The sequence below is a fragment of the Mus pahari genome, chromosome 6 (assembly GCF_900095145.1).
Source record: "Mus pahari chromosome 6, PAHARI_EIJ_v1.1, whole genome shotgun sequence".
NCBI classification, from domain to species: Eukaryota; Metazoa; Chordata; class Mammalia; order Rodentia; family Muridae; genus Mus; species Mus pahari.
Window position 1 is genome coordinate 90,132,908 of NC_034595.1, and position 11,117 is coordinate 90,144,024.

At 53.7% G+C, this 11,117-nt stretch overlaps 1 protein-coding gene across 4 annotated transcripts in view; it reads left to right on the top strand.

Moving 5' to 3' along the window:
• The first annotated feature begins 2,336 nt into the window (after window positions 1-2,336).
• Window positions 2,337-11,117, top strand: part of Capzb (capping actin protein of muscle Z-line subunit beta) — a 98,222-nt gene continuing 89,441 nt past the window's right edge. For 2 of the 4 annotated variants that reach the window (XM_021199476.2, XM_021199477.2), the window contains exon 1: window positions 2,337-2,459. In XM_021199476.2, coding sequence (XP_021055135.1) covers window positions 2,457-2,459 — 3 coding nt within the window. In that variant the 5' untranslated portion in view covers window positions 2,337-2,456. Of the gene's footprint in view, window positions 2,460-3,573; window positions 3,683-11,117 lie in introns of those variants that run through there. The other 2 variants (XM_021199474.1, XM_029539460.1) reach the window with 2 other exon arrangements.

An 11,117-nucleotide genomic window follows, 5' to 3' on the forward strand; every position in this document is an offset into this window, starting at 1 on the left:
TAGCCCTGGCTGTCCTGGAACTCACTTTGTAGACCAGGCTGGCCTCGAACTCAGAAATCTGCCTGCCTCTGCCTCCCGAGTGCTGGGATTAAAGGCGTGTACCACCATGCCCGGCTGTTTTTTGTTTTTTTTTTTTAATTTATATATTTTATTTGTATGAATACACTGTAGCTGTCTTCAAACACACCAGAAGATTACATCAGATCTCATTACAGATGGTTATGAGCCACCATGTGGTTGCTGGGAATTGAACTCAGGACCTCTGGAAGAGAAGTCAGGGCTCTTAACTGCTGAGCCATCTCTCCAGCCCATCCACCTTGTTTTTGACCCAGGGTCTCTCATAGAATTTGTCTTCTCTCTCTCTCTAGTCCTGGCTGTCCTGGAGCTTGCTCTGTAGAGTGGGTTGGCCTCGAACTCCCAGAGATCCTCCTGCCTTTCACACAGCATTGGGAATCTCTCTCCAACACATGCCCATGTACCTGGCTTTTACATGCTGTGGATCAGAGAGGTCCCTGTGCCTGAACAGCAAGCACTTCATCCACAGTGCACTTCCCTAGTCCCAATATGTGTGTGTGTGTGTGTGTGTGTGTACATGGGTTTCATGTCTGTTCGCATGCAGGAATGCATGTGTGTGGAAAACTGAGGGTAACCTCAGGTATTTTTTCTCTGACATTCAAATAAAACTGTCTGGGACACAGAAATAGCTTTCTGAGGCCCTCCCTAGTCACCCTGTAGTCCAGCACACAGTAGGCTCACTGCAGTTTGCTGCTCACACACAATTTAGGCTGGCCACAGTGACCTCTGGATACCCAGGGATCCCTGTCTTCACTGTACGGGGCGCTGACAATGGGCACAAGGTCTGCCCTGCCCCCACCTTCAGCTATCTGCTCAAGAGTTACTTCCCGAATTAAAGCCCCCTTGGACCATCCTCCAAAATACCACCACACAGGGCTTGTCTGACTACCTGCTCTATCCACTCTGTTTTTCCACATCTCACCCCCAATACTTTATTAGATAGGGCAACTGGTCTCTGACCAGGTTTCAAGCTTGAAGGGACCTTAACTCAGGACGTAGGGGGCTCTATTCCTCGAAGTGAAATCTTACCCACAAGCTGTATGCCAGCATGGGCTATTTTGCTCAAAGCTGTAATCTCTCCAGCCTGTTTCCTACACAGTGCTTGGCAAATAGCTACATGATAAACACTTCCGGTGTAATGATCGTCTAAGTGCCACTCCCTTCTCTGAAGTCCTGTAATACTGGTCTATGTCATTCTTGAGAGACTTACCTGGGCGCTTTCTCTGCTGGTGGCTGTCCCTGCAAGCTTTCACTTGACTATGAGCTTGAGGCCTAGGGTGCAGTTTCCCTTCTGATCCCTTCTCAGGACCTGATATGACTCTAAACGGAGGGTGAGCAAGCCCTGTGGGGGGGTTGTTATAAGCAAAACGTACAATTCTAGGTCTCCTGAGTTCTCGATAACAAAACAAAATTCACTCTTTTGAAGAGTTCATTTCTGGTTGGGGCTGCAGTTAAGTGGAAGAGTTTAGCCAAGCCTGCCTGAGGCTCTACGTTCAATCTTCAGACCTGAAAACAACGAGGGATTTCTAAGTCACTATATGATTCGAGAGAGCAACTCATTTAGGGAAACGAGCTGATTCTCTGTACATAATGTAAAAAAGTATATGAAACAGACAGCATTTATTGAACCCAAATGTTCTAGTCTTCTTACCCGGGCCTTTCCCACAACTACTCTGGTAGCTATGAAGTGCAGGCAGGGATTCTTATGGCTTATCCACTTGTCATCTTTTGGTACCTAAGGGCTGCCCTCCTGGTCGTGATAGCAGGTGTTCAGCAACAGGGGCGGCAGAGCCGGCGTCCCCCCCTGCTCGCTCTGTAGGGGCCGAGCCTCCTCCGGCGCACCAGTTCCGGGGCCGGGTGGGATGCGGAGGGCCGGTCCCCTCCTAGTTTCGGCGCCTTCCGCATCCTTCGCCCAGGGGAACCAGTGAACCGCTCCACCCTCAGCTAGCCCGCGTCCTGCAGCTGCGAGAAGCGAGGCCGACAGTCAGAGGAGGGACGCAAGTGGACCCAGTCCCTCCGGAACACCGTAGCCTTGGCCGCGCAGGAGCGTTGCGCCTGGCCCGCCCCTCCTGCGGCAGGACACGCCCACTCGACCACAGGGCCCGCCCCCGTCCCCGCCCCCCGCGCGGCGCTCCATACTTGGCGATCGCTGCGGCCCCGCGCGCTCATTGGTCGGGAGCTGGCGGCTAGGGGGCGGGCCGGGCTGGCCGGGGCGGGGAAGGAAGGTGGTGGCTGCCCGGCGCGGGGGGGGGGGAGGGGGGGAGGGGGGCGCTGACCCGGATGTTCACTCTTGGGCACCCGGGGAAGTGGAAGCGCAGGGCCCTGCTGCGGGGGGGAGAGCCACAGACGCCGGGACAGGGACCGTCGCCGCCGCCGCCACCATGGTAAAGGGACCCCCACTTCAGGGCTCCATCCCGGGACCCCCCTCACCGCGGGAGCTCGCGTCCACTCCCTCGCCGACCCGCCCGGCCCGGGGAGGGTGGGGATCCGGGGTGGGGGAGGGGCGGGGTCCCGGACCCTAGGCAGACGCCACTCTTCGGGTCCGGAGTGGGTGGCGGGAGACCCTGATACCCTATGACCCCGCCCTGGGCTCCATGTGGAGCCCAGTTCTTCCCCCTGCATGTCCAGGCTAGTCTCGCCTATCCCAGGCTAGACCTTCCTTCCTTCAGGGCCCAGGCCGGGCACCCCTCTCGCAGGCCTTCATCCCATGGGCTGTACTTGGGCCCCAGGGCCCAAGCTAGGACCATGGTTCTCGCGCCACTGGTCCAGTCTAGGCCCCCTTCCCCCAAACTCCTCTTCTCCTCTCCATGCCCCAGCCTGCACCCCGACAACCCCTTTCCAGTGAACTCTGCCTAGGTTTGTTTCCTTCACCGTCATGGAATCTTCTCTCTGCGGTCGGTCCTCAAGTGAGGCCTCTCTACTCCGGCTGTGCTCCCCCTCCTGCACCTCCCTGCCCCCGGCCTTGCCGTCCCCTTCCCCCCCCCGCACCCCCTCCCCCGACTTCTCACGACTTCGCCTAGCCTGCGTCAGCCCTTCGCTGCTCTCACCCTCCCATCTAGACCCTGCTTGCTCTGTGTCCTGCTCCTGACCCAGGTGTCCCCTCTCCTGTTCCTAGGAGTCTCTTTCTGGGCAACCTCTGGCCAGCGCGGGGGTGGGGGGTGGTGGTGGGGGGTGGTGGAGGGGAGAGCCCCAGCCAGGGTGGGGGTGGTCTGGGTAGACGGAGCCTTTCCTAGGCTTGCCCCTTTCTGGGGAGGCCGCTTCGGTGTGAGCGAGGGCGAGAAGGGCGGCATCTGTGTGCCCGGAAGGCAGAACAGGGCATTTCCCCTGGGAGGGCCTAGTGGTGGTAGTGAGGCTAATACAGCGCGTCTTGAGGGGTGCCCTGCCTGAGTGGGGAGCAGAGTGCTGACGGTGGGTAAGCCAAGTGGACAGGGGTGAACTCACAATCGCTCTTGTGAGGCCGCAGCCCTGGGGCTGGGGGGACACGGAGCTCAGCAGCCCAACATAGGGCCTGGACATGATGCATCCCAGCAGGCGCAGCCTTCCCTTCCCCCTGAACTGTCAGCTTGTTAGAGTCGGGACCGCTGATTATGGAGGTGCCTCGGAGCAGGTGAGCAGAAACTCACAGGCCTGAGAGCCACTCATGGTGTTTGTTTTGGTAATGAAGACAGGCACACTATGCTAGCAACTTACTTGAGGAGCCTTAGATGTGTCACTTCCCCCCTCGCCCATAGCCCTGCAACCCCTAATCTACCTGGATACCCGCAGAGCATGCCCACCATCTCTGGTGATGGAAGGGCCAGAGAACTACCTCACATTGTCAAGGAAGCCTTGTAAGGTAGGCTGAGAGGAAAGACAACCTATCTGCTCCATGTAGCCTTACAGGCGGCTCCCCTCCTGCCTGGTAGAGGCTCCCCTCCTGCCTGGTAGAGGCTCCCCTCCTGCCTGGTAGAGGCTTAGGGGATTTTGGACCCTATATGGTTTTGAGGAACCCTGTGCCTTGTTTTAGCAAGGGTGCAGCAACTGAATTGGGGATGGCCAGACCTGATTGGCTAGTAAACTTTCTATATATTGATTAAAAGCGTAGGCAAGACAGGTTTTCACACTATTGCTCTCGGCTGGAAACGGGCCTGGAGGTCTGAACCGCTGACCTTAGTCTGCAGGGGGAAGGACTTGTCCAGGACAGTCTTGGGTGAGATTCTTCAAAGTAGACTGAAGTTTTCTGTGTGTGCTCCCAGCACCAAGGCAGGAGAGGGTGGTAGAGTGGCCAGATGGGGCTTAGTCCCCACAGAGTCATCTAGGCTGTCCATCCGACAGGTGAAGAAAAGCTGGGGCATTCGTTGTAACTCATACACAATGTTGTTGTGTCTGTGTGGAGAGCACTCTTGGCCAGTGGGAGCCTGCCTAGCAGCCTCCAGACAGCGGTCTTCCTTGTCGCTGTTGTGCGTCTGATATAATGACACTGTTCAAGAACCATAATGATGGGATGGATGCGCAGGCCCGGTCAGGGAGGGCAGGCACTTACCTCTGTAGACTCTGGGTGACTCTGCTGTTAGGAAATGGCCATTGTGAGACAGGAGCATAGCCCGTGGGCCTGATCCCCAGATCTTAGGGGACAGAGATGTTGGTCTTGTGTTTTCTGCCCCTGTCTATCTGGTCCTAGACCAGTACCTAACTCTGGAAGATCTGTCGTGGAAGGCTGGGCGTGGTGCCACATACCTGCAGTCTCAGCTGGTTAAGGCATTCAAGGCCAGCTTGGGCAACAGTGAGGGTGAGACAGGAGATTGCTTAGTGTGATCTGGGATGGTCTGTGAGCGCAGCCACCCGGGTTTGACACTCGGTAACTTGTTCTTCATGTACCCCAGTCCCCTAAATGTTTTCTGACTGCCTAGTATGCTAGTGTAATCTGATGCTTTAATGTGGGTAGTTTGGGCAAACCAGAAGTGGCAGAGTGGGGCTGTGTTTGCCCTGTTCAAGTAAATCCAGCCAGTCTCTTTTTTTATAAGTGGCCTGTGATTATTGGTTTAAGATGAAGAAAATGACAAGCATGCCTTTGAAGATAGGTCTTCTATGTATAATTTGGAAGTGCTATACTGTTACATTCTATGGAGGAGGAAGGAGGACACAAGGCAAGGACCTGAAGTTCAGAACCCTGCCTGCCAGAGTGGGAAGTGCTTATTCCACAGCACTTCCTAGGCACCATTTGAAGGTGCAGGGCACCACTGCTTAGGTGTGTGTGTGTGTGTCACAAGGCTGCTGTGTGTTGCCTGTGTGCTGAGGAGCCAGCAGAGAGCAAGGCAGACACGGATGCGGGCCCTCTGGCTTCCACTGTTGAGGGGCCTAGAGTAGAGACTGGAAAGCCCGGCAGTGTCACACGCCTGTAACTCCGGCTGCTCAGAAGCTTAGGTCCAGCCTGAGCAACATGGTGGGAGGGAGAGACACTGTCGCTCTTCCTAATGATACGGGAGACAGTATTGACTGTCAGTGCAGGCTCATAAGCATGAGCTGTAGAGGAAGTGGAAGGAAACACTGCGGCTTGAGCTGGGTCCCACGTTCTTGGCTTCTCAAGTGTTCTTGGTCCAGTGGAGTGGAGTGTGTGTGTTTGCAGCCTGCATCCTGAGGTGCAACCTTGGGACATGGTGGACATCCACCGCTGTCACTGGCCCAGGCTGTTTTTGTTCAGGGAGTATCTGAAGCTCAAAAGGTCAAGTGAATGGTGTGATGCAAGTCTGTAGTTCAGCCCCGATGTGAGCCTGTGGGTGTCTCAGAATATTGACCACGGGTATAGGGGCACAGGTCCTCCGGTGAGGACTGGGTATGCTAGCCTGCAAGTGCACGTTCACTGGCTCTGGGATCAGCTAGTGTAATGCTGTTTTAGGCAGCCACAGACTAATGTTTCAGTGTAAGGAGGCGGAGATATTTATGGGGTTCTAGCCATGTGCCATCCACTCTGCCAGAAGCTGTTGATTCTCAGCTTTGCAAAGGCTTGATGAGGAAGGTTGAGCCGTGGACCACAGACACCAGTGTATAAGAAGCTAGACTTAGAGCTAGACATAGTGGTGCACTCCTTTAAAAGTCCCAGTGCTTGGGAGACAGAAGCAGGCAGATCTCTATGAACCCAAGGCCTTCCTGCTCTACATAGCAGGGCTCCAGGCTGGCTGGGATACAGAGCGAGATCCTGAATCAGAAATCACTCCCCCTCTCTAAAAAAAAGAAAGAAGTCAGATTTGGATGCAGTGTCCTTATGGGTGGAGCCCCCTTTGAGTGAGGGGGCAGAGACAGGCTGTTGAATGTCGGATTGCTTGTCCCTGTCCTGCAGAGCCTTATCACCTGTCCTGCCTGGTGCCCAGGGATTGTTGCATGGTACTGAGGAAGCAGGTAGTGAGAGAGCTGAGGTGCTTGGCTGCCTTGCTGCCTTCAGAGTGGGGCGTGTCTGGGTGGAGTCCTGATTGCCTTCTTTCGTGACCTAAGTGAGCGTCTCTCCTTCCTTCCCCTCAGTTCCTTGATGTGCAGTGTGAGGGGAACGTTTCATAGGGACACCAGGAAAAGGAAATGGTTTTAAATTTGTCTTCTGTGTGTGGAGGACAGAGGATAACTTTGGGAAGTTGGTTCTCTTCCTCCATCGTTGGCCCAGAAATGGCATTTTTAATACACTTGGCACATAGAAAGTTGGGGCTATAGCTACTCTGTGTCATATTTTGTATACCCAACTGCATGTGACATAGATGAAAGCCATAGTTCTGTCCTCTCACCTTGGAGAGGAGGGAAGGTGGTACATCCATGAAGTCTCGTAAGCTGACAGGGAAAAGAACTCTGGAGGCCATGTGTGCAAGCTAGTCAGGTGTCCCACCTCTTCCAGGAAGCCCTGCAACCTTCCAGTCCTCTGTCAGCCTGGGGGCTGGGCCTGAAGCCCAGGAAGACCTTGCCCAGTCAAAGAGGAAGGGGAGGTTTGGGTGGGGCACCATCTGTAGGGGAGTCCACTGTACCAAGTCCAAGGTCATTGTGACGTCAGTGGGGTGGGTTTGAGAACCACTGGGTAGACACAGAGAGGAAGTGTTTGCTGCCAGATGCCAGTCGCTAAGCTCAGGAGTTTGCATTTGGTCTGGACAGTGTGGAGCCAGTGACATTTCTCACAGGGCAGGTGGAAATTTGAGCAGGCTGATGGAGCAGTGGTATTTTAGCACGAGTCCTCTAGCCGTGCTGTGTGGAGAGGGCCTTGCAGATGGAAGAGGGGAGGAAAGGGGGATGCATTCGTAGTATCACCTGAGAGGTACCAGGGTCTGGCCAGGGTGGCTGTGGTCTGGGAAGGAAAGTGTGGTGGAGAAAGGCAGATAGGCATAGTGAGCTGGAGAGATTTGCCATCTGGTTGACGGGTACACCCCCCCCCCCCAAGATCGCCTTGCAGGCCTTCTGATTGGGTGACTTGTCATTGACAAAACAGCTATTTTTGATCAGGTAAATCCTAGATAATGGGACCCATAGAGCCTTGATAGACGGTTGACACTGAGTGGACATTCTGCACGGTTAGCCCAGTGACAGCCACCCTGCTGGTGGCACTTGTCATTTAGCCCTATGTGCTGTGGCTTGTAGGCACATTAGTGCCTGAGACCTGGGGTGGCTCTGTGAGCAGCAGGAGCGCTGTAACGGGCTGTTTGGATATCCCATGCTGTGCTATGAGACAGACTACCTTACTCTCATGGTACAGATGAGGAAGCCAGAGCCTGCTTAGGCTGTATTCGTTTTTTTTTTTCCTTCTTAAGGATTATTTATTTTATGTGTATGAGTGTTTTGCCTACAAGTGTGTCTGTGTACCACATGCATGCCTGGTACCTGTGGAAGTGAGAAGAGAGTGTCGGCTCTGGAACTGGAGTTACGGGTCCACTGAGTGGGTGCGGGGAACGGAACCTGGGTCCTCCACAAGAGGAAGTAGTGCTCTTAACTGCTGAGCCATCTCTCCAACCTCCCCACCCCTAGGCATTTTCCTTGTCATTCACTCTGTGGACAGCTATCACATCTACCAAGTCTTCAACTTCTGGGTGAACTAGAGGCACTAGAGTAGCAGGGTGATGATAGGTACGTGGTGACACAGGCGGCCTCCTCGCCGGAACTCCTTCTGCTGTGCTTCCCACTGCTGCCACCCTGCTTCCAACAGCTCTACCTTCCCTGTGCTCTTTTGCAGTCCTCGAATCTTGTTTGGTCCAAAGCAGTGGCCTAGTAGTTACCATCCTCCTGCCAGGGTGGCTACTGCCCGTGGCCTTGCTGTGAAGGGGTTATCGTGGAGGTTGCCTGAGCGAGTATGGGAACTGTAGGCAGTGCCTGGCGGTTAACGAGTGAGAGGCATGTTGGCTGCTGTTAAAAGGTTATTTTAATTACCACGAGTAGTTTATGGCTGGCCATTCTTGTACCCTCCCGGCTGGCCTGGGAGGAAGCCTCGGCCCTTAGGAGACTGCTGTAGTTGGAGCCCCTACCCTAAAGCTGGCAGCCCAGGTAAACTCCAGCCTGGTGAGAACTCCTCCAGTCTAGTGCTTCTGGCCTCTGAGTTCTTACCACAGTGTGGGGAGCTGTCAGCTCTTCCCCTGCCTCTGACCCTGAACTTCTGCTTAAACTGCTCCCAGAAGCTTCCTCTTCTCGCGCTGAACTCATCATCATCATCTCCAAAGCCACCATCGGACTTGCTGCCGCTGTCATGCTCCTACGTAGAAAACACTGCGGGGTTCTGTTTGCCAGAGGGACCACCTCTAACTTGAAATACACCATGCCTCATGGCTAGGCTCTTCTTACCAGGCCTTCTCAGCTTAGGGACCACAAATGGCGTATGTAGTTGGTTCTTGACCAAAATGCCATTAGGATGTGTGGTTGTGGTCAAACTGTGAAAGATACCTTTGCTGTACCAGCTCAGCCAGTGCAAATGGCTTGGAAGCAGCTTCCTTCCTGTTAGCACCAGGGGCGATTTCCTGGGAGCTGTGAATGGCAGAAGGGGTTCAGGTCAGGCTTGCACATGTTGTCCTGTTGCTCAGGGTTTCTCTGCTGGTGGCTTGGACCTTGCTGGGCTTTCTCTGGTTTTATATATTCAGTTTCTTCATCTGTTGTAGTCTGTACTACCTAATTGGGGAGGAGCATGTATATGTCCACCCTGTGGTGCCATCTTGCCCTAGCAGGTTGACCTCTCAGGGAGCCACCCCAGAATTTCTCCCTGTGCAGCATGGGTGTGCTTTTTTTTTTTTTTTTGGTCTGCACCTCTAGCTGCCTGGTGACCTCACCTAGGCTTGGGGTGTAAGTTGCTATACAGATAGAGTGCCTTTGAGCTCCTCATCTTCCTGCCTCCATTTCTAAAGTACTAGGATTAAAGGCGTGTACTGTCACACCCAGCCTCTGTTGAGGATGATGCGTGTGTGTGTGTGTGTGTGTGTGTGTGTGTGTGTGTGTGTAGATCAGAGACAACTTGTACCTTTGTATGAATTCCAGGGATTGAAGTCAGTTTGTAGGGCTTATATGGCAAGTACCGTCCATCCATGCTAGCCCACCTCTCTGGCTACTGTTGAGGATCTCTGCTGTGAGCTCTCTCGTGTGCACCCTGCAGACAGCCCCTCTGGTGAAGTCTCATCCGTCATGAGCATTTTCATAGGCATGCATTGGAAATGGTTGTTTCTGGCTGTCCTGCGATTTGAGGTGACAGCTTTGGGCTTGAGGTGTGAAGTGAGGGGTCCTGGAATTGGGGGTCATCAGGAAACTGCATGGTTGATTGTGTACCCACTCCTAGAGCTCCCGTTAGTCACAAGTGTCCCTTTCCTTCTGCCAAGGGGTGCCCACAATCTTGATATCTGGTTCTGTCAGCCCCAGCCCTAGAAGAATTTCCTCCTGTTGCAGATAAAGAAATGAAAGCTCAGAGAGTGGTTACTCGCATAGGGGTCCTGTGAGGCACGAGCAGTGACCATGGACTCCAGGCCCATCCTTCTCAAAAGCTTCTGGCAATCGGATTCTTCAGCATGGTTAATCTTACAGATGAGAAATGTATAGATGAGACACTGAAGCCTCAGTAAGTCTGCCACAGTGACGAGAAGTCTGAACTCAGAGAAGTCGGAGGTAGTTGTTTGTATTTTGGGTCAGATTGTTGAAGTAACAGCTCTTAGGCCAGGGGACCCTGCAGTGTGGTTTCTAGAAAGGAGCCTTATAGCTGGGAAGCATTGGTGGAACTTCCCCTCCACCAGCAGGACCTGACTCAGCAATGGGACAAGTCTTCTTGTGGGAATACCAGCATTCGTGGTTTCTAGAGTGACGAGAAAGCCAGGGGCAGGTTGGGCCTTGATGACAGTGCCTGTTGGGAACTGTTGGGGGGTGAGCCCTAAGCCCTGCGGGGGTTTGGACACTTGGTGATGTATGTGGCTTTGGACATGCCCCATTGACCATTCTTCTTCTGCCTGCTAAGTTTGTTTATTATTTTGGGGAGGAAACAATAAACCCCCTTGCTCCCGTGTGAGTGCTGCAGCAGTGTCTCTTTGTCCCTGGCATGTGTTGTGGCTCCATCGGTGTTTTTGAATGATTGACTTGCCTGTTTGTTCTTAATGTGAACAGCTTCCCTATCCTCGGATAAACCACGTGAGACTGCCATGCTTTGGTAGGTAAAAACTGATAGGTATCATTGTCTGTGTGATGAGAGAACAGGGCAGTTTGAGTGGGAGACCTAGTTGTGTGTGTGTGTGTGTGTGTGTGTGTGTGTGTGTGTGTGTGTGTCTTTTTCGCTCTTCTGCTCTCTACCTTCCTCTTTCCCTCTAACCACCCCCACTTTGTGTTTTGTTTTGTTTTGTTTTGAGAAAGGGTTTGTTTCTCTGTGTAACAGCCCTGGCTGTCCTAGACTCACTTTATAGACTAGGCTGGCCCTGAACTCAGAGATTTGCCTGCCTCTGCCTCCTGAGCACTGGGATTAAAGGCCTGGACCACTGCCCAGATTCTTTGGATATCTCCCTCTCCCTCCTCCCTCCTCCCTCTCCCTCCTCCCTTCCCTCCTCCCTCTCCCTCTCCCTCTCCCTCTCCCTCTATCTCTTTTT